Below are 26,105 nucleotides of genomic sequence, written 5' to 3'. Positions count from 1 at the left end.
AATATTTCAAGAGCATGAAATTTTGGTTTCTAAACGTGTTTTTTATATGAAACAAACGACTAATTTTAATAGATCGTCACTATTTGTGTTCTGAATGATTGTTTAATGGTCACGCTTATGTAGATATCAATTATATATGTGTTAAATGCATAACCAGGTAGGTCCATAAAAGTATCACTTGTTCCTAGTTGGCAACAATGGATGGATAACCTTGTATGAAGTTAAATTGACACACTTCATCTTTCCTATTTTAGATTCAATGTGTACGCAACTTTACGCCAATAACGAATTGTGTACTGTTTGGCTTACAATTTCATACGGGAGATGTGAAAGAAAATCACAATCTGGTGTATGGGAAATATCAATTAGACATGGTACCAGAAGGTAATTTGACATTTTATTTCCTTAAAGGTTTTATTTTTACATAAGTGTTTCCGTTTCATATTAGACACATATTTCATATCAGGACAGTGTCTTGCTATTGTTATATCATGCTGATATAAGCAAAACGAAAATGTTTTTCTTTTCCTCTTTTTGACCAATCTTGCTCCACATCCGTGTCAATCAAATGTAGCCATGCAGTCATATCATTTGTCAACTGAACGTAATACGACAAGCACAATCTTCAATCTAAAAACTACCCCCTATTGTCCGTAAACAATATACCAGTATCTATGGAAATTAAGACCATGTTCAGACGTTACGGTTCCCTATCGTTCCGAAACGAAACGGTTCCGAAACAAGTGTGAACGTCAAAAAAAGAAGACGTTATAAAACAAAGCTGATCGAAACGGTTTCGCTCCACTTTTTTTATCGGAACGGAACAGTTCCGTTTTCTTGCTCCAAAACGTTCCGAAACCAATATGAACACTCTCGATCCGTAATGGAAACCATACCGGAGCGACACGAAACGGTAACGTCTGAACATGGTCTAAAATACGATAAACGTTAGATAAGATTGGTTATAGTATTCCTCATTGTCTGCTTTTCGTTTTTTTATAAATGGGGGAATACCGTTAGTGTTTTTCGAATCTCAGTCACAATCAAATTTCCTTAAAACTCTGCATTTTTTTCTTCTATTTCTTAGATTTGGGAAATCTTCCAATCCCGAACTACTTCGAGATGATCTTTACACCAGGAGAAAGCGAAGTTGACGAGAATCACAGTAAGAGAATTTCTTTATCCTGATGCAATTCTTTATCTATATCCCAATTTGCGTAAAAGCTGTGTGGAGAGGTCTATGCGATATTTTTGAGCTGACCATTCCTTTTGAAAGACTTTTGCAATGCCATGGGTAATCTGGCTTTTTATAGTCAACCCCATGCCAGGCTAGATTCCTGATTCTACATATAATTCATTGCGCTTAAACGGCTTGTGAAAGTCTGTGTGAAAAAAATATTTAGATCGATTCTCATCTCGAATCTATTCGCCTTGTTTTTGGTAAAACGATTTTGTAATCTATAAAAAGTATTTGTTTCCAGAAGAAATCGATATGCAATATTCGTGTGTCGTGTCAAGACTGAAATCTGTTTTGAGCGGTTGTAATTAATTTGGATTTGAGGCGTACAGCTTACAACTCATTAAGATTCCTGCAATATGTTTTTGATGGTTCTATAATAATTCTTTTCCTCTACATTACTCACGCTTAAAGTTTAAAAAGTTTTTAAAGTACCCAGGCTAGTTCACGTTTTCAGGTTGATTGTTGGACCTGCGGTACGGGGAAGCGATTTAGATCGAATTATAGAGAGATTTGAATACACTCTTCTCGAGATGCATAAATTTATTGTTGTCCCAGGTTGTCCCCGTTTTCAAATAGATTTCATTTGCTATAAAATTACTTATTCACAATGATAATTGTGTTGTTTACACCTCATTAGACATTTTGAATTTCAAGTACTTTTGTTTTAGAGTTGATGTTTGCCTTTTGGGAATTTAAATTGGTTTAAATGTATAATTTTATAGCAATGAAATCTGTTTGAAAACGAGGACAACAATAAATTTATGCATCTCGAGAAGAGTGTATTATTATATTTCATAACGTGTTCTTCTTTATAACGGAGACTGGTAACTAGTTCGAAATATAGAGAAATTCAAATAGTTCGAATTAGCAAGAGACAGCTGAAGATGGTTCAGACAATGAGATTTTACAATTACCGTTATAATGATGGTTTTGTTTTCTCGGCAAAGAAGCTGGACCAGCCCTCATCTCTGCAGAATGTTTATAAAAAAAGCCACGTTGCTAGGAACTGCAATGCGAGATTTAGGATTTCTGTAAGATCATTAAAAAAGGTGGAACGCTCTTAAGTACCATTAAGAAAAGAGAGATTATTCGACATATTCTGCCACTCCCCCTGTGATAGTGGAAAGAGAGAAATAACCACTCTAAGTCTCTGTTTTCACAGGACATCTTTTCGTGACCTTTTCTCACACGAAAAAACGAGTTTTTTTGGCATTGCTGACAACGTACGTTAGTAACCAAAATATATTTTTTCTTAGAATAGAAAATGACATATCTCTTTAGCAGAACTCAAGGCGCAATCAAAGAAATATTCCCACACTATTTGACTATTTATTTTATAGACTGGTCAGTTAAGGTTTAGCTTTTTATCATTCGGGCTGAAAGAAAATTTCAGTACTTCCATTCGATATTTTACGTCTGGTTCAAAAGCTAAGGGTTTGTTTTGTGTCATTTGTAAAAGGGCCTCGTTTTATTTTACTGGGCTTTTCGGAATGCGTAGCCGGCAAGAAGAATGTAAACATAGCCCATCAGATAGCTCAGTTTTGTATTAAAGGGATCTCCCCTGATAAAGTATTCTCTGTTATTCTCTCAGAAACTTCTTGTCAACTTTTCACTTAAAATTCCATTTTAATTGCTATCAACTTTTTCGTCTCTCTTATTCGCTCACCGAATTACTGACAAAGTACAATGGGTTATGTGCTTGCTCAATTTATATAACATGATTATATGTTATCTAGATATCATTGAGTGATAAAGACGCCCTTGACAATCTTGAAAAAACACAAGAGAGAGATTGATAAACTTGATTTCGCATTGACTCGTATATTTTGATAGTTGGCATCAAGCCTCCGATTTAATGTTAATATGCGGTTCATATGATACGTTGTCCTTTTGAATCTTGGTTTTTGTTTTGTTTTAAGTACATGGCGTTTAATTTAGGGATCATCTCTATTGAACGGTATGCAATATTTCATTATTTACAGAACTTCATGTCGATACACCTCTCAACCCTAACCTTTCAAGGGGTTCGGGCTCGAGTTGAACGGGGTCGAATTACCACGAATATTTTTTTACAAGCTGAATAACTTCTAGCATTTGCCATTAAACATTCCTGGCAGTTTTAATCAAGTCCTCTTGGTGCAAGAGTTAATAGGTGTGTCTGTACACATGAAATTTATTTTATATAGTACAATGTTCAAGAAAGGGTAGCACTGATTATAGTAAATACGATACTGCTTAGTTTCTAGGATTCACCATTCAAGCAGGATTTAAGCTCTTATTTGAAGTCATTTTATAGATTTCAATGCTGACCTTGCCAACAAGTTATACGTGACGAAATAATCTTTTGTTTACACATTCCACCTAATGCATTGAATATTATAGCACTTGTTCATTTGGCTTATGCCATCACCTTTAATCTAGAAACCTATTCGTAATGCGATTTTCACGGATTATATTAAGGGAAGGGGCTAAATCGTTATGGCTGCAAAGCCTTTGCACTTGTCTTGATGTTTTCCCTATAAACATTATTCGCGACGAAAATAGACCTCTTGAAGTTATTGGTACTTCAGTACTTCATAGAGACGCACTGATAGTTGTATTCAGTGGTTCTGTTTTTTTCTGTTATTCATTTCGTTCTGTCGCTGCTTTGTTTTCGTTGAATACTTAAAAGGGAAGGTTAAATGAGTAAGGTAAATTCACAAAACCTTCAGCATTCTGATTTTTCAAATGGTCTCGATTTGTTATGTATTGTTTTTGAAACGGGGGGCCTGACACGAGCTATTCAAACAAGAATTATTTTTTTCAAAATGTTTTGTCTTTTTCAAAATTTTCTACAATCTTATGAAATTTTTCTGATAATTCTTCCACTTATCATGGCTTCTGCATCATCTTTAACAATCTGATAATATTTTTTCATTCGCATCATATCAGCCATTGATTTCGTTATCTACCCTTCAAAGACCTATCTGTCTTATGATCTTAATTTTTAATGTGATCGATTATTCCGTTGCTTAACTCAGTGAAATTGCTTACGCAGATACGGACCCACATTTAGGACAATCATTAATGAATTCTTATTCCGGACGAGTTTAGTCCGTCCACCACAGAAGTCACAGTCAACTTTCTCTAATTGGAACCTCTAGAATTCGAATCTTTATGTAATTCGAACTTAAACGTCGGTCCCTTCAGCTGGAAAGTGGTATAAAATGCTCCTTGTAATTCAAAAAAAAGATTTTCTGTTCCTTGAAAACCGAATTAGAGAGGGTCAACTGTACATTAATCTACCTACACACAAGCTCTTGTGATCTCGTGATTAAATTGATCAACTCCTCTCCTAATCAGCATCTCATTAAAAATCTGTTTGATTTATTGATTAATACTTGAAAATAGGAGGCGTATTTTTGATCAATTAGCTTATTACCTTTCAGAGCTCATTCTTAATGCTTCACATTCATTGTCATTCTCTTGTAAAAACAACATCACTTTGACAAAGTCCATCGTATATTCAAATCCCATTAAAAGTCCTTTATATGTAATTTCCATCAAAATCTACTTTGACAAACTCGGACGGTCTTGTTGTATTTATAGATCATGATAGTTAGGACAGTTAAGAAAAATGTTGTGATATATCTCTCACCCCTGAGGGCTTTATAACTATTGTTTAAGTGTGGTTAGATTTTCTTTCTCGAACGTTGTAACCTCATTTGTATCATTTTGTGGGTGACCTATAGAAATATTGTTTGAAAGTTACGCAGTTTAATTCTAAACGTTCTCTTTGGATGATTTGTTTTTTATATGTGAAAATGTTTTTTGAATGAAATTCAACTTTGGGATGATTTGATGTTTTGGAGAAAGTAGAAGAAGTTTTATGTTAAGGTTAGTTTATGACTTCTGAGCTCATGCTGGAATTTCTCATAGAGTTAAAAAACTAATGCTTATTGAAAAGTTCAGCGAGTTGGTGCTATCCACGAACTCCTGGGATAGTTAAGTCTTCAGTGAGCTGTAGCCGATCAATTTTAAAGAGTGAATAATCCAGTGAGAGCTTTCTTTAGGTCTTTAAAATTACGGGGCATCTAATTCTAGTTCTATTTCTTTTGAATCCGTATCTTGTTCTATATTTCAAAGAATCGACTTTCGCGCGCTCATACATTTTTTATTTGATCTTGATATTTGATTTACATTTCTATCCCGACGAAATCGAAAATCGAGGAAAAGATTTGGCCAATGTTATTGGCGTATTTGCCAGAAACTTAGTCACTAGTACCAACAATTCACTGATCTATCTACCGCGTAAAAACTTCTTTAAAAGCTAAACTTTAATTAAAAATTCCAAACTACTCTTGGTTTAATCATTTTCGTGAAGATTTTTTCATCGATTTTTCTTATTTGAACATTAGTAACAAAGAATACGAAGAACATATTTCCCTTCAAAAGCCCCTTTTTTCACGTGTGTTTGTGTAATTTCTCCTTGAGGTACTCGACAAAAACACGTTTTGATGTTATATAATGTGTTTGCTCTGTTTGTGAACGTGTTTACTGTGTAGTATTGGATTATTTTGATATGAGTGAGATAACGTATGCAAAATATCTCCTCTCTCTCTTCGGTATAAGAAACTAAAGGTCAAGGTTATTGGGAGTACACCGGTCCTAAGATTACAACCTGTCTTAAAAAATTAAAACTGAAACTGAAAATATCATATTTATAAATGGCGAGATAAAAGGGATTGGTCTTGAAAAAGCTTTAGAATTAAAGCTCAAAATTTTGAGGCAGTCACAAGTAAAATGTCAGGTAGAGGTTTAGGAAGGGTTTACTACCTGGACCTGATTGTAGCGACCGGCTTTTTACTGGTGTTCCTGATATAAAGAATATGCAAGAAGGAACTTTTATTTTAAGTTTCTTGGAGAATAGGATTTCGCTAGGATCTACACCATTTAGAGGGTGTCAGACCCAACAAACATATCTTTTTCTAACAATAAACTCTGATTAAATAATTTCTTTTTACCTGGCTATTACATGTATTGGATTGTTTTAATCTTTCGTAAGCCCTTATTAATCGTGCATCTCAAAGCATTCTGCCGTTAATACGAGTTCAGATTAAATTTACCATAATACTATTCGTATTCTGTATTGAATGTTTTTTATTTGATTTGTTGCATGCTTGTGTCGTGAAAGCATGGTGAAGTTCACTGGAAGATGAAAACATAGACGGTTATACCATAGATTTGTAAAGTCCGAAGGGCTAGATATCGTAGCCGGAAAGTGTGCCGAGGTTAGGTTAGGAAATCCTACCTAGGTCACGTGACATTACGATAGAATTTCAGCGCTTGACTAATAAGAAGCTTCACAGGTTTTCGAAGACAATAGCAGCAATATGTTTTGCGATATTCACCTTTTTGGACCTACCCCGGTGGAGGTCCTACAAATTAACCTCTGTCCGTTCGTTAGTTACCAACTGTTCTCGAGATTGGCTCATTAGTTTTTTCTGACATGAAAGTACCATCATAGGTAAAAGATGGCTCAAGCAGATTTTTACAAAAAAAATTTGTTGGCTCAAAAAACGCATGTTTATCTATAAGAATCACTATTAATAAGCATACATCAATGTTCTTAGCCAAATTACTCAATTTTTTGATGAGATAGATGTTTTTTTTTTGCTCACGAAGTCTTGAATATGAAAGAATATTTCAAGAGCATGAAATTTTGGTTTCTAAACGTTTTTTTATAAGAAACAAACGACTAATTTTAATAGATCGTCACTATTTGTGTTCTGAATGATTGTTTAATGGTCACGCTCACGTAGATATCAATTATGTATGTGTTAAATGCATAACCAGGAAGGTCCATGAAAGTAACACTTGTTTTGCTTGGAAGAGCTTAAATCACGACATCTAGCCCTTCGGACTTTACAAAAATCTGTGGTCTTTGGTTTATACCCAGGAATTGGTTACACACTACAGTAACGAGGTTTTTCAAGTAATAAATGCTGACAGTTTTTGTACTTTTTCAAACGATTTCCAAGACGGTACGGGGTCTGCTTCAAAATTTCCATAACAATTAGTTATAATTTACATTTATCTTAGATACGTCACTGTAAGTTTTGTGGGAAGATTGTTTAGATGCGTAGATTTTAGAACCAATTTGATTATAGCAGTTGTCAGAAGTTGTAGAGTTTCGAAGACCGGCTAAATAAGACCGGCTATGAACTCGTTTCGGTAGAAAACATCTGAATTTATTAATTTGAAAGGTTTTAGTCTGACAACTCTCCAGCTATTAAGATTTGTTAAGGGCGGTTTTGTCCGAGCAGGGTTGATCTACTGTTCCTGAGAATTTGTAAAATGCAGAAACGACGATACCACTTCAACATCACAGTTAAACTTTTCATAACTTGGTGTTAATCTTGAAAAGTAATTACAGCATGACAATCTAATTTGCAAAGAGAGACAGAATTAATCGAATCTACAAATAAATTGATATTAGATGAATATCGTTTTCGTGTTAGCGGTACATGAAACAGTCTAGTTTTCAATTAGTAGTAACATTAACCAGGCTAGTGAACCGTTAGAATTACAGCCTTGATTACAAGTCATGTTCGTTCGATAGCCTTTGCATCGATAATTTCCGCTACTAGTCTAAGGTAGCCATTGACCTTTCTAAGTTCGACCGCCATTTCGTTTGTTCGTTTCGTTCGTTTTGTTCGTTTATACATAACTCAAGCTTTAAGGCTCAATTTTTGAAACATTATTGTAGGACTATTTTAGCCCAAAGGTATTTGTAATACTTTTAGGTGTAAGATATTTATGACGTGATAGATAGGAAAATAGCCTTCCTTTGGGCTTAGGTAGACTTTATCACTACCAAAGAGAGGCTCCGTAATTTTGATTTTCCTCACCTACGATAAAATGTTAAAAAATCGATCGTTATCAATGTCCATATCAAGTATTTTAATGTTTATACATAATTGACCGCAATGAGAGATAGATAGTAATGCAATGAAAAATATCCTATTTGCTTTTTTCTATTTTCCTCTTTCAACCTATTGGAATGAGTCAGGTCGGAAGCATGCGCAGAAGGTATCAAACGGTCATTTTAAGTTGATTAACCTTCTTTAGATCTAACAAGATTGAATTTTCATATTTCGACATTTTTTCATGTAGTAACAAAATTACATCACTTGATGACGTCATAAGAATTTTTGACACTCAATATTGAGTAGAATCTTTATAAAGTGTTTGGGTAACATTGGACTTCCTTGAAAATATTTTTTAGATTTGACAAAGTTGTTCATGATAACGGAAATGTACTAGTACACCTTATTGGAATCTTTTTTTTTTTTGTCTTAACGTTGAGACAAATGCTGGATTGAGAATCGGGTAGTTTTAGAAGACATATGCTTATATGAAGAGGTTTGATTGAGAATAAAGAAAATTTTGACGACTAACTCTTCTACACTTGTGAAATCTGTGCTGTCCTGTTACTAACCAGGGGCATGCACAATTTTCTTGAAACCAAATTAGAACAATCTAAGCCTCAAATTTCATGAAGGATTAAGAAAATATTAATTTTAAGCTCTTAAAACATCCAAGCCTGATAATTAGAGTTAGAATTTAATAGTTCTTGCGTAGTTAAAATGATAATGTAGTTTTTGGTACTCAAAGTTTCATGCCGGCCGTATAAACGACAATCATATATCATATATTGGCTCTTATAAGAGTCTGTGCTGTATTCAACCATAGATTTCCCAAAGGGCTAGATGGCGTACTTTTGCTTAAAAGTGTGCCGTGGTTAGGTAGGAAATCCTACCTAAGTCACGTGATATTACAATAGAATTTCAGTGCTTGACCAATCAGAATCTTCGTGGGTTTTCAAAAACAATAGCAACAATATTTTTTTCCCGATATTTACTTTTTTTGCCTACGATGGCTTAAAGCACGATATTTAGCCCTTCGAGCTTTATAAATCTATGTATTCAACACCTATAAGTCCTTTCGTAGCCTCCATACACTAACTTGCTTGTGATAAAAACACTTGTACCTATAACTTATATAACTCTTTGGAACTTGAGCTTCAATAAAACGTTTCCTGAGGTTTACGTTTGCGGAAACTCGTCCTTCTTAAACCCCTTTTGCTCCTCATTTAAAGAAACGACTTGTTTGGCTTTAAAGTCAGTTCTCTATAAGCTCTTGTATAATGTCTTCTTTTTGTATCTTGCGGTATAAAATGATAAATCTGGGCCATATCTTTTCCCATAGTAATCCTCTATGTTTGAAATGGATATTGGGACGGTGTGTTTCTGATTTGTAAACTTACAAACTCTGTTAATGCGAAACATGTGTATATGGATCTTTTTCGAGGTTGGATTATTTTTAACTGTGGTTCAAATTGTAACTGGCTCTTAGCTTTTTAAAGTTCCTTGGCTTTTTAGAACATCTAGCTAATATTTAACTTTCAAAAGTCAAGCAAATCAACTGAAGTTTATATTATAGAAAGTTCTTATGTGACTTAAATGCTCAATACTTTGTAAAAACTTTGGAGGTTTGAACTGTTAATTTTAAGGGCAGTCTACATCCCTGAGGCTTATAGAACACAGCACAGTCTTAACGTGTGGGCGGAAAAATATTGAATTCGATATAAGAGAACTTTTTTATAAGGCTTGCAGGAAGACCTACCGGGATTTTATAAATTTTTCTCACAGTTTGGTTTTCCCTTTCTTGACTTGAATAAGTAATTGATATGAAGAAATGAAGAGAATAAAATGAAAGGTCTTTAGAAGTTTTGAGTACTATTTCTGATAATAAATAGGCTGATAAGTAGATGGCTGATAGCCTAATTAGATTTTGACCTGAGCGTATGATGTTAATGTTTGAATTTGGTTTTATTTGAGTTTGGGGTGGCACTTCAGTTGTACTTATTCTTCTTTTGACCAAAAAATTATGTCACGTAATCTTTAAGAAGATATCAATTAAACCCTACTTTTTTTTATTTTATAGATTTGATTGAACCTGCAAGTCCAACCAAAATGACCGACGAAAACGGTAAGATATTAGCACCACGTGTTTTCACTGAAGGATATTTGGGCACCATGCAATAATTTTAAAAATAACAAAGTACATTCAAGGGATATACGAAATCAAAGGATATACGAAATTGTGTTCTGATTTATTTAAGGAATTTCAGCTAGTTTTTTCATGTAAGCGAATTTAGATTTAGCCTCTACTCGCACAAAGATGAATTGTGCAATAAAAGATTTGATTTTTGCAAGGCTTTTTAAGTTCGCTTTTTTTGTGAACTGCTAGCGTGTTTACAAAAAACTGAATATCGAAGCGTGTTTTGCGGTTTTTTGTACACTTCTTTATCGCTTTATCAATTTGTGTCCTTGGTTAGCTTAAGACTTCGTCCAGAATACTTAAAATACCTTCACTCTAATGTTAACCAATGTTAAAAAGAGATTTGAAGTTCTACACGAACAGCAACGATGATGGTCCGATAAAGTTTATTCACAAAGAAAATTTCTATTCTTATCTTTTTACACAAAACATTTATCGAGCCAGCTTGACGCTCGGTCAGTAGTTTACACTCATGCTTTAACTCTGTTTGCGGAAGTTGATGCTAAAAGCTTCTTAAAAATGCAGTAAATAAGCTACCGGTTGTCTTTGCATGATGCCCTTTCTTAAGCGTCACTCCCTTCTTTGCCCTCTACCCCACCATTTAAAAACAATTTCTCAAAAAGAAGTCTTGTCAATTTCCCGTTTCTTATTTCTTCCCAACAAAAATGCATTCCTTTTCATGGTTTCATCAAAAAACCCTGCCGTGTAGAGACACAATCATCATCATGAACGCACATTAAGAACAGCACGATGGAGCGCCATTCTGCACTTATAGTTCCAGAATATTCTTTGTTTGAGCACTTCCCCATGGTGTTTTATCATAACATCTAGTTAGGCTAAGGATCAGTCACAAGATAGTTACTGAGATTGTGCTAGATAATATCGCGCTAGCATCAATTTTAATTTTAACTCGTCTATGTCAATTGTTAAAAATTGAAAGTCATGGGTAAAAGTAAGGAAATTTTTGTCTGCCTCGCTTTTCTCATCATAACTCTCAGCCTTAGTTTTGCCAAAATGGAAATGATCGCAATTATATTTCTTAATTACTTGTAATTAATCAGGTGAGATAGTTGACTCGAATGTGAAGTTACATTAAGGTTCCTACCTCCTTAAGGTAAAGTAGTGATAAATTTTCTTGATACCTTGAAAACCTTTCTTTTTCACCGTAGATCGGAATTTCCGATTCGAGAACATCTCTTACGACACATACGACCGATCGTCAAAGATTCGCGATCAATATCAAAGCTTACAACAAGGTCAGTGTATATTTTCTTTACTGCATATTTTTTTTATAAGAACATACAAAATATTTGTTTTTTGACCATTTTGTGAGTATTTTTGCCCATTTTCCTAAGAAATAGGGTGTTTTGAGTCTACAAAGCATTAAATTTTCTAAACTTGTTCTTAACATTATGGCCATCGAAGTCTTATGTTCTTATATAGTTTGTTTTTATAAAAAAACGTGTATTCTTACAATTTTGATATTTAGGTTCATTTAACTTGAATCTGTTATCGATCTTCACTAGATCGATAACGGTGAATCGGTGCTTTTTAAGCCCCGTAGGGTTTAATCAACTATAACTTTGCAGATTTAAGAAGCATGGGAATTTATGCATTCTGTATGTCATTAAACGTGAGGTCCTAGTATCGATTATCAGTGTCGTTTGATAGGAAAAATAATTTCTCAATATAATATCGAGATAAATAATTGATTTACTCCCTACTACTATTTTACAGGTATCGACGCTTTAGACGGCTTATTGGACGACCTTGGATACAAAAGTGCTGACTCAGACTCCAGTGAAAATAAAAGTAAAAGTTCCCTTACAAATGTGGCTGTGCCTACCATGGAAAATCAGCCTCCACAACCTGATTATTTGGTTGTTAAGAAATCACAGATGAATCTCCCATTGAGACGATTCGATTCGAATTCATCGTACGAAAGTGAGACTCGGTCCCATTCTTCTTCAACGACGACCATCTTGAACGAAATTCTCTCTGATTTAGATAAATCACCTTTGAATGCCGCGCGCACACCGCAACGCGTGATAGAGCGCACGAAAAACGGCTCGTTCTATGATAACGGGATCCCTGTTTACAGCCCGTCTGCTTCGTTCACGCGCTCTCCGCGGACGAGGATCGATTCAGTGGAAGAAGAAGTGCAAGAGATTGAAACAGGAACAGTTGCTAAGCACGTGAACGCATTGAACAGCGTGTTATTCACTGAGCCGAATGAGTATAAACACAGACATGGAATTCCATTGGCTGGATTGAATTCACCAGAAGTCGTTGAAGAACGTGTCTCCGCTTTTAATTCGTATTCGGCCGCACCACAACAAGCACCTGAAGAAGAGTACTTAGCTTCAGGTAGTCAACAAAGACCACGTCTTTCGTCTAACTCGGTCAACCCTCATGATGGAAGAGAAGGGAACCACGTATCGTCAGATACACCACAAGATACATCTCATGCTCATGCCACACCTACGTCATCTAACCATAATGGTAGCTATAAGAATCGACCAATCAAAGTCGTTTCCGTAGCGACGAGACCAAAATACACATCATCTAAAGGAGAGTCACCTCATCATTCAGAAGAGAACCAAACTGAAGAACATTCTCCTCAATATTACTCCTCACCAAAATTAAACGGTTATACAGATCCTATAAACTATTCTCAGAGTCCAAAAACTGATCAGAATGCAAATTATCTCATCTCCTCACCCTTGCCCAGTGTTTCTTCCTATCCGTCACAAGAACATTCGGCGAATTACCAAACTAAAAGACTAAATGACGGACTTGATTTCGTCGACGCTAAACCTTTAAATCCAATCCGTTCAGCGTACAGCTCAACTCCAGTCGTCTACCAACAGCGGAATATTGATCGACTGAAATATGAAGATACCAATAGTTCTATTGATTCTCTTGATGATTTAAGCAAAGAGTTAGAAAAACTTTCAAATGATATGGATGTTACAGGGCCAGCCAACCATGTGTTCACACCAAAGGGCAAAGAAAGTCCACTTTACGCTTCCGTTCAAAAGAAAACACAACAAAACGTCCAATCTTCGCCAGGTAAAAATTTCATTTCATCCCATCGCATGTTTGATTAGGACATGTATTGTCTAGATAGCAGTTACCGCGCTATAAACACAATTTTGTGAATGCTGTTTGCTAGGTCACTATATAAAACTCATAAGCTCACAAACCGCTTGGACTGGAACCCTATAATTTCAGTCCAAACTTAGACAACATTAAATTTTCGCAGTGACAATTTTTCTTGAGTATGGTTCATTGCCATATTTACTTGTTTACTTTTACTTCGTATTTTTAGAGAGTGACAAACCACCGAAAGAGTTTACTACACCACAGACCTCACACAAACACAAGATTTCTATCTCCAGTGTCTGTTCTGTTGACTCTGTGCCCGAATCACTGATCTCTAACAAATATTTAGTGGAAAGCCCAACGACTGAGAGACATCGAAAGGAAAGGTAGGCGAATTTATTGTTACATAAGTGTGTATGGCCTGCCAATCACTTCTCAGGCCCTCCGATCACTTTTTTGTGAAAAGTGATTAGTGTTTGAAGCTACCCGAGAGCCACTCATTTCACACTCCTCTTCGGCGAGTCAACTGTTTTAATGATTGTTTTAACGAAATCAAGCCGTGTAAGAAGAAATAGTCTCAAGCAATACTAAGATACTTGTAAAAAGGAAAATACTAGATTATTTGTAATTGTGATCTTCCTTCCCATTTTGTTTGCTACTTGCCTCTTTGTCCAGACCTCCCAGGTCGAACAGCGAAGCTGGTTCTCTAGACACTCTGCACGGCTTACAAAAAGGTCTGGTGATATGTGAATGCTCGGTTTTGAACCACGACTTCCGTCATGGAACACGGTGTTTAGGGGAAGTTGTGTTCATATTGTGTTTCGACAGCTCATCCCCCATCGGAATAGGAAAGTGTGGGTAGAATTTGAAGTATCTTCATGTTTTTTGAGTGCTCAAAATTTGGTTTATTTGGTATGTGCCTCTGACAGGCAATAGTTATCCATGTTTGTTTTGACATTTTTCATTTGCCATGTTTGTCGTGTTAATTTATTATAATGGAACTAAAAGATCATGAATCTTAAAATAAAGAATGATTCTTCTGCCTTGTTTTGATAAATTGTAAAATACTGCCTTTAAAATTCCGTTGAAATCCTGGCGATGCTATTACGTCACAAAGCCACCTATTCATGGTGCTCTCTACTCTGTTTCTCCTTTCGCTTCACACGCGACTTATCAAAACAGGAAGAAAACTGTCATCTTCTGACAATCCATGTTTTGTGACGTCACCAAAGTCAACAAAGAATTCACATTTCGAGTCATGTAAGTCAAGACGGGAGACAGCCAAACCGTTAGTCAAATTGATTCTAAAAATGAACCCGTGGGTGAAAAATTACTTTGAATTGACCATGGGAATATTATTGGTGTACTTATCATCATCATATACCAACTAATGTCCTCTCTGTCAAGGCGTTTTATACGAATTCTCCAATACTAAGAGAATAAAAAGTCCACTTTTGTTAATCGGAGTATGTCCCTTTTTTCCAGCGCGCAACATTTTTTAAAAAATTTGAAACCTAACTTTTTTTTGAAATCTAAAATTTCAAATTGGCATAAAAATTGAGATAAACCTTTTATATTTGGGTACTATTTGACAGAATAAAACTCCAATTTCAAACAACACATCAAAAGGAACACATTAAGTGAAACTGAATCCTATCAAACGCACATGTTTGACCTAGTGGAATCTATATCAATAAAATATTTTGTTTCAAAATACTTTTCATACTTGATCTACTTATATCAGTCATCTCTCGTCTCTTTTCTTCCTGGTTATATAACACTCATGTAATCCTCTCAAGAATGTGTAACAGTCCGGTTTCTCTTGAAAGCGGATAACCAAAACAACGGAAACACTCTTTCATGCAATTAATACCTTGTATGTCGGTCATTCATACTTTTCAAGATAAAAGGGAATGCTTATTTTCAATGCCAAACCATGTATGTTTTTATAAGGCCATTGCCAATTTCTCACATGGCCAAATTCTTCTGTACAAAGGGGAATCGGAAAATCGGATATTCGGTTATAAGCGGATGAACTTTACATGCTGTTACGGAAATCACTTATAAACATTCTATTCTGTAAATACATCATACGCAATGTGGATATTTCAAAATCCTGCGCATTCTATATAAACAAACTTAAAAAAGTAAAGCCTTTCCTTATTGGGACAAAAATGCTGTTAGATGCTCATGGTTACAAGTACGTTACTCAATCTAGATAAGCCTTTGATTTTCGATAAAAGTTGGAAAACTTTGCTAAACTCAACATTTTTGAATCTCAATGAACAAATTTTCTGTAAGTTGAAATTATAAGGGCGGTCTTCGAGATCTCCGTTATTTTTTCGAAAACTTAACCTCAAACTAAGTAACAAGCCCAGTGAGCATAGTAAACAGATTGCTTGTTTGTTACTACAGTAATACTGTGGTATGTCGTCGGTGACATTATCACAAATAAGAAATTAGAATGTCAACTTTTTTATTGACATTGAAAAAACAACTTTTTATGACCATGTCATGAAATGAAATTTCGTGATGCGAGTGAATCAACAACAACAAATCATGTTTGCATAACTTTTCAAATTCGTGGCACAACTGATGGGAATTGAATTAACAAAACTTTTTCTTCCCTCCATTGATTTATTAATGCTTAAAGAAAACAAGTACATTTTAACTTCTACGCCTCCTTAATATGGCTTCAGTTACATTTTCACTCAAAATTTCCGTATTTATTTCTCCCCACGAGAGCGTATCCCGGTCAATAAACTACGAAATATCCGTAATATATCAGACAAAATGTTCATGACGTCATCAGTGCCTCATTCATTGGATTTTCCATATTAGGACTTGTGACGTCACAAATGTTCCATTGACCTTTTACCCACTGATGTAAGTTATTGAGTCCCCCGGGTTTCTGCTACTAAATTATTGTTCGACCCGTCTCTAAACGAGAAGTGATTTAAACAAATGAATCTCATAATCTACCTCCCGAGCTGGTCTTTCGGCTTCTACGTCAGCAACTACTTCCAGACTCATTTTTTGTTGACTTTTGATCTTTTTAAAATGAGAAAGGCGAATATTTCGGCTGAACGTTCACAGCTTGTTCGAATCAAGTTTTTTTTACTTTTATAAAATCTGAATGATTATCAGCCAGAGATATCGATAAACAAACAACATTCCATTCCTTTTTGACATCTTCTCATCTTTCCGTCAAATGGCCTCTTCTTCTAACTAATTCATCCTACAAATAAGTTTCTGTAGGTCCCAAAGAATTCGTCCTATTTGGTTGCCATATTGTCTAGCCGGATTGCCAATAATTAACAAGGTCCCGTTGTCCCGTGGATGTGGTTTACCACGAGGCTTCATCGATAACGAGCTTTCAAAACCAAAATGCATTTTCTGATCAAATCTGCGATCCATCCATGGTCTTGGTCTCTCCAGTAACTCCAATGTTCAACTTTTTCAATATTGCAATGATATTGTTGGTGATACTCTGCAGAGATGTCCAAGAAGGAGTAATCAAGATATCAAGCGTGACTTTAGGCGAGTTTATGGTCTGTTTGAGGATTAAATAACTACCTCTCAATTTCATTTTGGATCGTACTGCTACTTTCCACTATCGATTGAAATAGTTCGGTTGTGATTTGTTACTTCTCATCCATCAATATATCTCGTTTCTCACCATGGCAATGTTGCTGACAATCCACAGCAGGTAGTTAATGGATATTAATAGCTGTATAAAAAGGGTTTAATCATTACGCACCAATTTCCATCTTTTGATTCCTCCATACAAACCACTGTGTTCTTTTCTTTACATCCCGATATTCACCGTTGTTATCCTTTCAATGGATAGAGTATAGAGTAATGTCGTCGAAAAGGGCATTAACATTCCACTGTATTATACGTCTATTTGTATGCTACCAAAATTGTTTGAAAAGGCTTAATACTGTATGAGAAAGTATACAAGAAATATTTTTTTTCGTTCGTTCGTTGAGCTGGTCTATTATAAGGTATAGTTGTTAAAGAGACAAGTGGATTGAACAAAAAATCTCGATTTCTGAGGAGACTTGAATCAATCAAGATTGTTAAAGCGAGAAAAAGTAGGTTTACCGATTTAAGGTTGTCTATATAATACAGCTCTTTTGCCAAACTTCGTCTGAGTTTTCTTCGTGTTGATACTGTCAGCGTAGAGTCAACATCTAGAGTCATTTAAGGATTTCACATACAAAAATTGCATGGATTAAGTGTGTAAGGTATTATTCATGTGTTTGTATGATGGGCGCTATATAAGGTATAAATACCTTTTCCCTCTCCGTTCTCCTCGTGTAGAAATAGTTTATCCTTTGGATTCAAAATTGATTTTTGCTTTGATGGTAATGCTTCTTACACTTCTAAAGGGAATAGAAAATTCTTGTTGTAAAAGTTGTAATGTGAATTTTTTTACTGATATGTATATTCACCGACATGGTTAGATCAAGGTAAGGAGTTTTCGGTGTAAAGCATACTTCTCTAAAAGGAAACCTTTTGAAATGTCTCACGAAAACAACAGTCAAGTGTCATCTGATAGACCTTGGGTGTTCTCTTAGATAAGATTGCTGTTCTGTGGCTGTATAGTCTGGTGGGACCTGCTGAACTTAAGATCGTTAACGAGCACTAAATAGTTTGACAAGTACCTGTCCTTTTCGGTATTATGAATACGATGAACCTTGCATAAATGAACCTTATACGAAACAAAAGTATATCCGGAAAATGCCATTTGATCCGGATTGCTTCAATTATCCGGACTTTCCGTATTTGAGAGAAATACAATTTATATATGGCTACTGTTGCGTGTTATTTTTGGGATGTTCTAAAAATTGTTTTGATTACTTAAAGAGGGAAAGTTAACTTGATGCTACAGAATTTGCTTTTACTGTGTTAACTTCGTGTTAATTTTCACTATAAAGATCTTCCTTCCTTTGAGAGACAAGGCTTTATAGTCTCTATGTCACCACTGTGTTTTTCATTAGAACTTATTCTTTCTATAAGCACTTTTTTAGAAAGTTGTAAAGAAGAAAAAGACTGGATCTTGAGACACGGCTTTTGAAATATGTAGCCACTAATCTACAATATCTGGAGACTGGTTTTCTAAAATTTGTACTGAAGGAATCGTCGGGAGACTGAAAACGAGAGTTGGACAATCAAGTGCATTTTGTGGTTGCGGGGATTGAATAAGTCAAAGTGCTTATATAGAAATGCTAGCCAGTTGATTATTGAAGGTTGTCACCTCAGTTTTTGTGTTGTACAGAGGACCGGTAATTCAACATCAGATGTCAACCAATGTTCTTATTTGATGTAAATTGAATGTTTATATTCGCGCCATTCAAAACGTATGAAACACTACAATCAGAACTTCATACAAAAAAATCTTTCAACTACTTGTCAAAAACGTACAAATGTACTGATGAACTATGAGGATAGAAAGTACATGTCTTTCACGAAAACGAACTGATTGATTTGTGTTGATTTTATGTTTTTGCGGGCTTTTTGTCCGTTTGTCATTTTTTCTTACCATTCATTTTGTGGTGAAGGATTGCTTTTCCGTTGGCTGTCTATCGGTGACAACATTTCTATATTTATAATATTGCTGAGGAAAGGACTCGCGTGGACCACCAATTTTTACTCGTTCCAATTTTTATTATTGTTGTTGATGAACCGAAGCTCGTAAGCGGAATCAAAGAAGAGGCGTTATTAGAAAACAAAACAGTGATTTCATTAAAACGAAGATTAAATGATAATTTAGTGAACCTTCCAACGGATGATTAGAGATTTATGTTGTTTTGTTGTGGATATCAATCGTTCAAATTGAATCCTGTTTATTTAAGTTTTGAAAAAGGATATTGTGTCATTTCTCATCTCTCTCTTACTCACTATTCATCCGTCGTGTATTTTAGTACGAAATTCAGTGAACTTTTCATTGTCACTACACTTCAAGTATAGATTTAACACGGAAAATACCTTTCTTGTGCACATTGAACATTTTTTGTTTGTGGAATCGAGTTTGAGGAGACTTTTGGCTTGTGTTGGACTTTTGAAAAGATAAATTTTACTGCGTGACATTATTTCATGGTCGTAATACGTTCAAGATGACGTTACTCGATCAACTCTGGGAAGTTCTCCAATCAAGGTGCTCATTAATGGAGTTTAAACTATGAGTTTATGTCTGAGATTTGCGGAGAAATCCTCTGCCCATTACTCTGTAAAAGTTTGGAAAGGAATGTTGCGAGCATTTCCGAGAAATTCAGTTGATATCGCCAACGATTCTTTTTTTCTACGATTGCCTTTGTCGTCGATTTTGGAAGATAATTTTTCAATCCTGAAAGGCTTCGTAAGAGAGAAGCAACCGATTCGAATCTACTGGGATAGGAAAACCGGGATGTCCTCGAGTTGTGAGACTGGCTCAAAAATCAGATTTAAAAAATGTTTAAGCTTTCAGTGATGAAGAATATCTTCAATACCTTACGTAGTAATATTCGCTTTTGTGCCCCTGTAATTAGTCTCCCGTTAAACCCTTGTTAACCCATTTCTGTTTTATTTCGTACACAGTTCCATAGCTGAAGTGATTGAAGACCCGGTCAAGCCGACCTTGATTCAACAAGAACTTGAATGCTTGAACGAAGAAATCATCAAGAATCTGTTAGACGAACAAGATGACATCCTCTTAAAATCCTCATCCTCGTCAACAAACTCTACCGCTTCGCTTGGCGTACCTTCTGCATCGACGGCGTCATCGCAGCGATCGCTGAATGATACGCCAACGTACGGCAGTTCTGACGGTGAAGCATTTACCGGCACTTTCTACAACGGCTCCATGATGTAAGAATGCTTTCACTTTGTTTGTTTGTTACTCCTTGTAAAGAGTTACCCATTTCAAAGTGCCTGCAATTCGTAAGGATTAATCAAAACTGCCTATAAGATAACGACTTCTTCTAAAACATGATTTTTGTGTGCAACCAACAGTTTTGATTCCTCATGATTTATTGTGATCGTAGCATGAAATTTTAGATAGGCTATAATAGCTGTTTGTATGCTTCCCATCGCCATAATCGAGCAAAAAAAGTGCATAGTTTGATATTTCATAAAAGTATTTGAAGCTTAGAATGTAGCTAGTGTAGACAAGAATCAGGGCTTTCTTTGTGACGGTTTTTCTTGTATTGATATTTTGAAACTGTATAACTGGTTTTCCAAGGTGATGAAATCCACCAATTTGACATTTGAAACTTATCTTGAAAGTCATATTTTCGAAAGTTGATTTTCAATACGAATTAAAATATTTTGAAAACTAGATATAAATTTATCGCTAAATTTAGAAATCACTCAGCAAGTTTTGTTATAAAAATAACTTTTTTCATCGTTAAGATTTGCTTCATGTGTCAACTCAATATATAAAGTCGACAAGATAAGATTCTTTCCACTATTAACATCACGTTTTAAGTTTGGTGTGAAGTGATTAGATTTGGACGTGATTCTTACTCCTGGCTCCTGTCATTATTGAATATACAGTAATCAATTTTTTGTTCTTCATTCCAAGAAACGAAGTCAGCTTTACGTCACTCTATAATTACATTTATCGTAATTATTGAAATCAAAAACATTTCGGATATCTTTTGTTCCATCTTCATCTACTCAGAAAGTAAAAAAGTTTCTCACAGAATTTATTGAAGGTAGATTTAATAGTGAAAACACCTGTAAAGATGCCAGGTCTTTATAGAAATCAAAGAAAAGGCCAACACGGTTCTCTACAAGACAGGTAGTCATTGAGTTCTGAAATCAATTTTGACATACGCAAAATTTCTTAACGGTATCTTTTGGCTTACTAAACTAGATAAAGTAACAGTAAGGGATGATGAATGAAAAGCTTTTGTGTGTAAATCAACTTATAAACTAACTAACTTGACTATTCAATTGGAATGTTTGGATGAATAAACGAGTTAGCAGGAGATCGTTTTGATGTTATTTCCTCGTTCTCTTGTTCAAGTCAATCTGAAAGAGAGCGGAAATTCTCCACATCGATTGGATTTGAATCTCAACTTTAAGAAATTTCTTTAATTGATTTAACGCTGTCTTTCACTTTGGCCCTTGTTGAAAGACAATTCTGTAACGGCTTTTAGGTGATGTGTGTGTATGGTTTTGTGTTTTTGAAGAGTTCTCGTTTAGCAGACGTTAGTTTAGCCTCTTTGTCATTGTTGGAAAAGTGTTATGCGAGGGATGGTGTTTTCAGCTAATTTTGATAATTGAGATTGACGATATCTGTGTCGTTCGAGTTCCATGTATTTTGATTTGATTACTGTTACTTGGTATCCATGATTTGACTGCTGGTTCAACTACATTTAAGCCTTTAGAATCCAAAGAAAGTCTGATATTTTGAACAACAGTGTCACCGCTATAACTAAAATGTTAACGAAGTTTTTTCAAATGTTTTCTTTCAGTTATTCACCCGCACAAACGATCGAGGGGTCAGTTTCCCCGCCATCCAACCGACGTTTCCCGCCCATGATGGAAGCGTTAAAACTTACAGATCGATTTGACGCCCCACACACGCCACTCACTAACGGGCACACTTTACCGCGCAGCCACAGGCGGACACGAACCACATCGAGCGGCAGTTCAATAAGCGATGATGGTGCACTTTCGTCGCCTACTTCACCTTTCGGTCGCGGCACTTTCGGCAGACGATTCAGAAGCACTGGAAGTAGTACGTCCTCGATCTCCTCGACGAGCGGTAAGTGTAAAAAGAGTCTTATCTTTTCATATTTGGGTCAGATATAAACTAGTAGAATAATGGTGAAATACCCTTAGATTCTCCCATTATTTTTTCCACTTTTTAAAGAAGGAGACAATTAATCGCTTTCCATATCATAATTTCACTGTTTATGTCATACTTGTCGGCGAGTGTCGGTTTGATGACGTCATGCTTTTGATCAATTAGGTCAGTCAATGTCGGTCGTTTTAATCTCATTGCGGGTGTATTCAAGACGTTAATGAACGGGGCAAACTATAATGGATCGGGCACAAATCTTTAATGGGTTTAAAAGGTGACTTAGGCTTAAACTCTAGCTGACGTTAGCTAATTGTTTAAGGGCTGGATTGTTTTTGATCATTTGAGCTCTTTAAATTGATATGTTATCAAACGTCGTTCACTCTTCCATTGTTTGCTGTAAGCCTCACAAAACAACAACAAAATGTATAGTCTAAAATTTTAAATTATGTTCATCTTCTCTCAATATGATTATATCCCATTAATTAAGAACCAAGTTATGTTACAAATTTTTGAAAGAAAGCTTTCAGGGAAGTACAAGTTTACTTTTTATTACACTTTTTTTATATAAGAACAATAAGGCTCAAAATCGCCAAAAAATAAGAACAACGCTGAGCCTGAAATTACTCAAATTCAAGTAATTTAGAGGTGAAAGTCGTAAAAATTGGGTATAACGCCTAGAATACCTCAATTACACCTTATAAATAAGAACAGGATAAGAACAATTTGAAGCTCAAAGTGCCAAAAGAATAAGAACAACAGAGCCTCAGAAAAATTTTACTGATTCTTATAAAAAAAGTGTATGCAGTCAAAACGGTCTTTATCAGGAAGACAAAGATTTGAGTCGAAATCAACGACATAAAAACTTGTTATTTGCACTCAGACAAAGCTTGAGCTAATCCGGAAAAGGACTTAAATGCTTTCAGTCTAGTATTTTCCCAGGCTAAATGATTAGTTAAGTCTCATTAAGAAGTCTCTTAAACTTTCAAATGTTTGTATGAGCTTAGGGAGGAGTTTTTGGTCATCTTTTTCTGAAAATTATTGTCTTGTTTGGAAAAGTCATTTCTTGTCTTATTTCCTTGTTACAAATCCAATATGTTGTCTCTTTTGTGTCACTTTGTTAGGTGTCAATATTAGAAGTTCAGCTTGTTCCCTTAATTTCCTGATTTCATCAACCTAAATAAACTTTAGGCCTTGAGATTAAACGTTTGACCAGAATTTAGCTTGATATGACGGGAGAAGCGGAAAAAAGGTTAACAATATGAAAGAACTAGATCCTGTTTAGGATATTAGAAACAAACTACCAGCTCGCAGTTCTATAAATCGGTTAAAAAATTCATCAGAACTTAAACATTAGATTTCCTCATTCATTACAGACTTATTTCAAGAAGTGTTGAGATACCCGGCCGTGAAATTCGATAAAGACACGGTTGACTTGTGGTATCGACCAAATATCACACGAGATGAAGGTAAGTTCTTTTGATTGATATTCTCATAATAAACAAACAGGATCTTTCAAAGCTTTATGAAGAAAAAATGCTACAGGATCGTACCAAAGTTCTTTCGCATAAGCTTTAAAACGTTTCCTTTGTACCTCAATAACTTTTTTGGATTTCCTGGATAACCATTCGGCTAGCTTTATTATCCCTATACTGATTCTTGCAGCATAGGGAGACATTAAGTTCAACAATTTAACGGTGAGTATACCAATCATTTAAGACAATGAATGGACCCGGTGAGCTGCTTGAAGTGAGAGATTGGGCGACGAAAATTTTTTCACATTCTTCTAAACACGATAAGATGATATTTAAATGGGTCAGATTAGGATTTTGACTTTGACAAATACATAGCCTGCAAAAAAGTTGACGGGGCCCATAATTTTAAAGATGGTATTGTCGGTCAAAAAGTTGAGCTCCTCGCTCCCTAATATCGCTTGAATCTTCCTCAGCACACGATAAAACACGATAAATATAATTCTTCTCATCTTTGTAGCAACAAGCTTACTTCGAGACGCAGAGCCAGGAAGTTTCTTGGTACGAGATAGTCAAACCTATGATGGAGCTTTCGGATTAGCTGTGAAAGTGGATTCGCCACCTGCCAGTGTCCTGAAACAAGTCGATGGAGATGTTTGTAAGTTTAACATTTTGGATTTGTTTAAGATGTATAAGTGAATTTCATATTCACATTCACCCTATGATTACTATGACGAAAATGAGTTGAACTATTTGATAATGTCAGTGATAGACGCGAAACTTGTTTGTAGAGTCGTCGCTCTATTTTAATGATCATTCTTCCTCCTCTTTAATGATCATTCATCTTAATGATCACCTTCCCTATATTCTTTGAAGAAAACTTTTCCAATATTCTCTGTTTTAGCGAAAATCGATTTAGAGAACGAACTGATACGTCACTTTCTTATCGAACCTTCGAAGAAAGGAGTGCGCTTGAAGGGAAGCAACGAAGAACCAACTTTCCCTAGCCTAGTTGCCCTCATCTATCAACATTCCATCACTAAGATGGCCCTCCCAATCACTCTTCTTATACCTTACAAAGGTAAGCTTTGATTAACACTTTCATTGAAAGTTTATGGAGTCATCTTCTATTAAAACCTTTCAAAGAATTGATTCCCTTAACATGAAACTTAGACGAGAACCTAAAAACGTTCCTGGCTTGAATTAATTTCCAAAGGCATCAATTTTTTATATGTTATGGTTAAACAGCGATAAGCCATAATCGTTGAGGCAGACTTTGATTACCCTGTGGGTCATCTATTTCGTTATGAATCTAACGACAAAGTAATGGTGTAACTTCTTATCTTCATATTGATAGACTCAGTTGACGGTGGCAACCCTGCAGACAACCGACTGTCAAAACTCAGCGAAACACAATTACTGGTCAAAGGAGCAGCATGTGATTTATTATACCTGGGCGGTGTGAAGGTGGACAAGCTAACGGGTGATGGAGCTGTCCAGTACGCCATGAACAAGGTGGCATCACTTTCCACCCAATTAAAGACTACAATCGTTAACATCAAAGTCAACCAAGATGGTATCACCCTCACCGATAACAATCGAAGGTTTGTCTCTATTTTCATACAAACATATATCAGTCTAATCGAAGCTGAGAATATGAAAAAAGCTCCGTTCTTGTAATTAGAGAATAGACTTCGACTTGACTGTCCGAAAATGGCGGACAATTTAAAAAAGCAAGCACGCGAACAAGAGATCTTTAGATCTCAATTAAAGTATGTTTGGCATAACATTTAAAATCCTGCTCCTGTTTCCAGGATGTTTTTCCGGCAACATTTCCAGATGGCGAATGTCCTACATTGTGGAGTGGATCCAAAATCACGACAAGTTAATTTGAAGACATTCGCGAATCGTGAAGACAAAGATGTCGGGTAAGAGTCTACTTTTTGTAGATTATATAGCTTAATTCTTTCGTTTACATGTTTGTTTTATAAGCATTGCACGTATAAGCATATCTAGGCTCAGATATTAGTAGGGGGAAATTTGTTCGTTTTTTTGAGGTCGCTCGATTTTTTTAGTCAAAGCACTTGTTATACATTTTTGGAAAGCTAAGGGGTAGGGGAATCAAAATAACTTGGGTGCCAATTTTATTTCGGACACTTTGGTGTGATTTTCGGACAAATACGACGGTCTCGGGCAAAAATCATAGGGTGAAAAATTAATGAAAATTTCAGCTTGAGAAAACGGAGACCTGTTATATATTTTTGGAAAGCTCTCAAAAAAGTAAGATCAGTGATATATTGCGAGTATAGGTGATTTCAGTACCTAACTCGAGATATTGAGCTTCCGAAAGCGCAAAAACTGGACAAAACAGCTGTTTCTGGCTGAAAAA

At 35.5% G+C, this 26,105-nt stretch overlaps 1 protein-coding gene across 1 annotated transcript in view; it reads left to right on the top strand.

Moving 5' to 3' along the window:
- LOC136798800 (tensin-3-like) overlaps positions 1-26,105 on the top strand; it is a 37,781-nt gene that overhangs the window by 9,922 nt on the left and 1,754 nt on the right. Inside the window, exons 12-24 of the mRNA XM_067055469.1 lie at positions 255-384; positions 1,088-1,165; positions 10,229-10,273; positions 11,515-11,601; positions 12,083-13,417; positions 13,677-13,836; positions 20,033-20,302; positions 21,916-22,208; positions 23,621-23,713; positions 24,237-24,374; positions 24,621-24,797; positions 25,074-25,320; positions 25,531-25,644. Coding sequence (XP_066911570.1) covers positions 255-384; positions 1,088-1,165; positions 10,229-10,273; positions 11,515-11,601; positions 12,083-13,417; positions 13,677-13,836; positions 20,033-20,302; positions 21,916-22,208; positions 23,621-23,713; positions 24,237-24,374; positions 24,621-24,797; positions 25,074-25,320; positions 25,531-25,644 — 3,167 coding nt within the window. The remainder of the gene's footprint in view (positions 1-254; positions 385-1,087; positions 1,166-10,228; positions 10,274-11,514; positions 11,602-12,082; positions 13,418-13,676; positions 13,837-20,032; positions 20,303-21,915; positions 22,209-23,620; positions 23,714-24,236; positions 24,375-24,620; positions 24,798-25,073; positions 25,321-25,530; positions 25,645-26,105) is intronic.

The sequence above is a fragment of the Clytia hemisphaerica genome, unplaced genomic scaffold, assembly GCF_902728285.1.
Source record: "Clytia hemisphaerica strain Z4C2 unplaced genomic scaffold, Clytia hemisphaerica genome assembly, whole genome shotgun sequence".
Classification (NCBI taxonomy): domain Eukaryota; kingdom Metazoa; phylum Cnidaria; class Hydrozoa; order Leptothecata; family Clytiidae; genus Clytia; species Clytia hemisphaerica.
The sequence above is the reverse complement of the archived record's forward strand: the minus strand, read 5'-3'. Positions and strand labels throughout refer to the sequence as shown.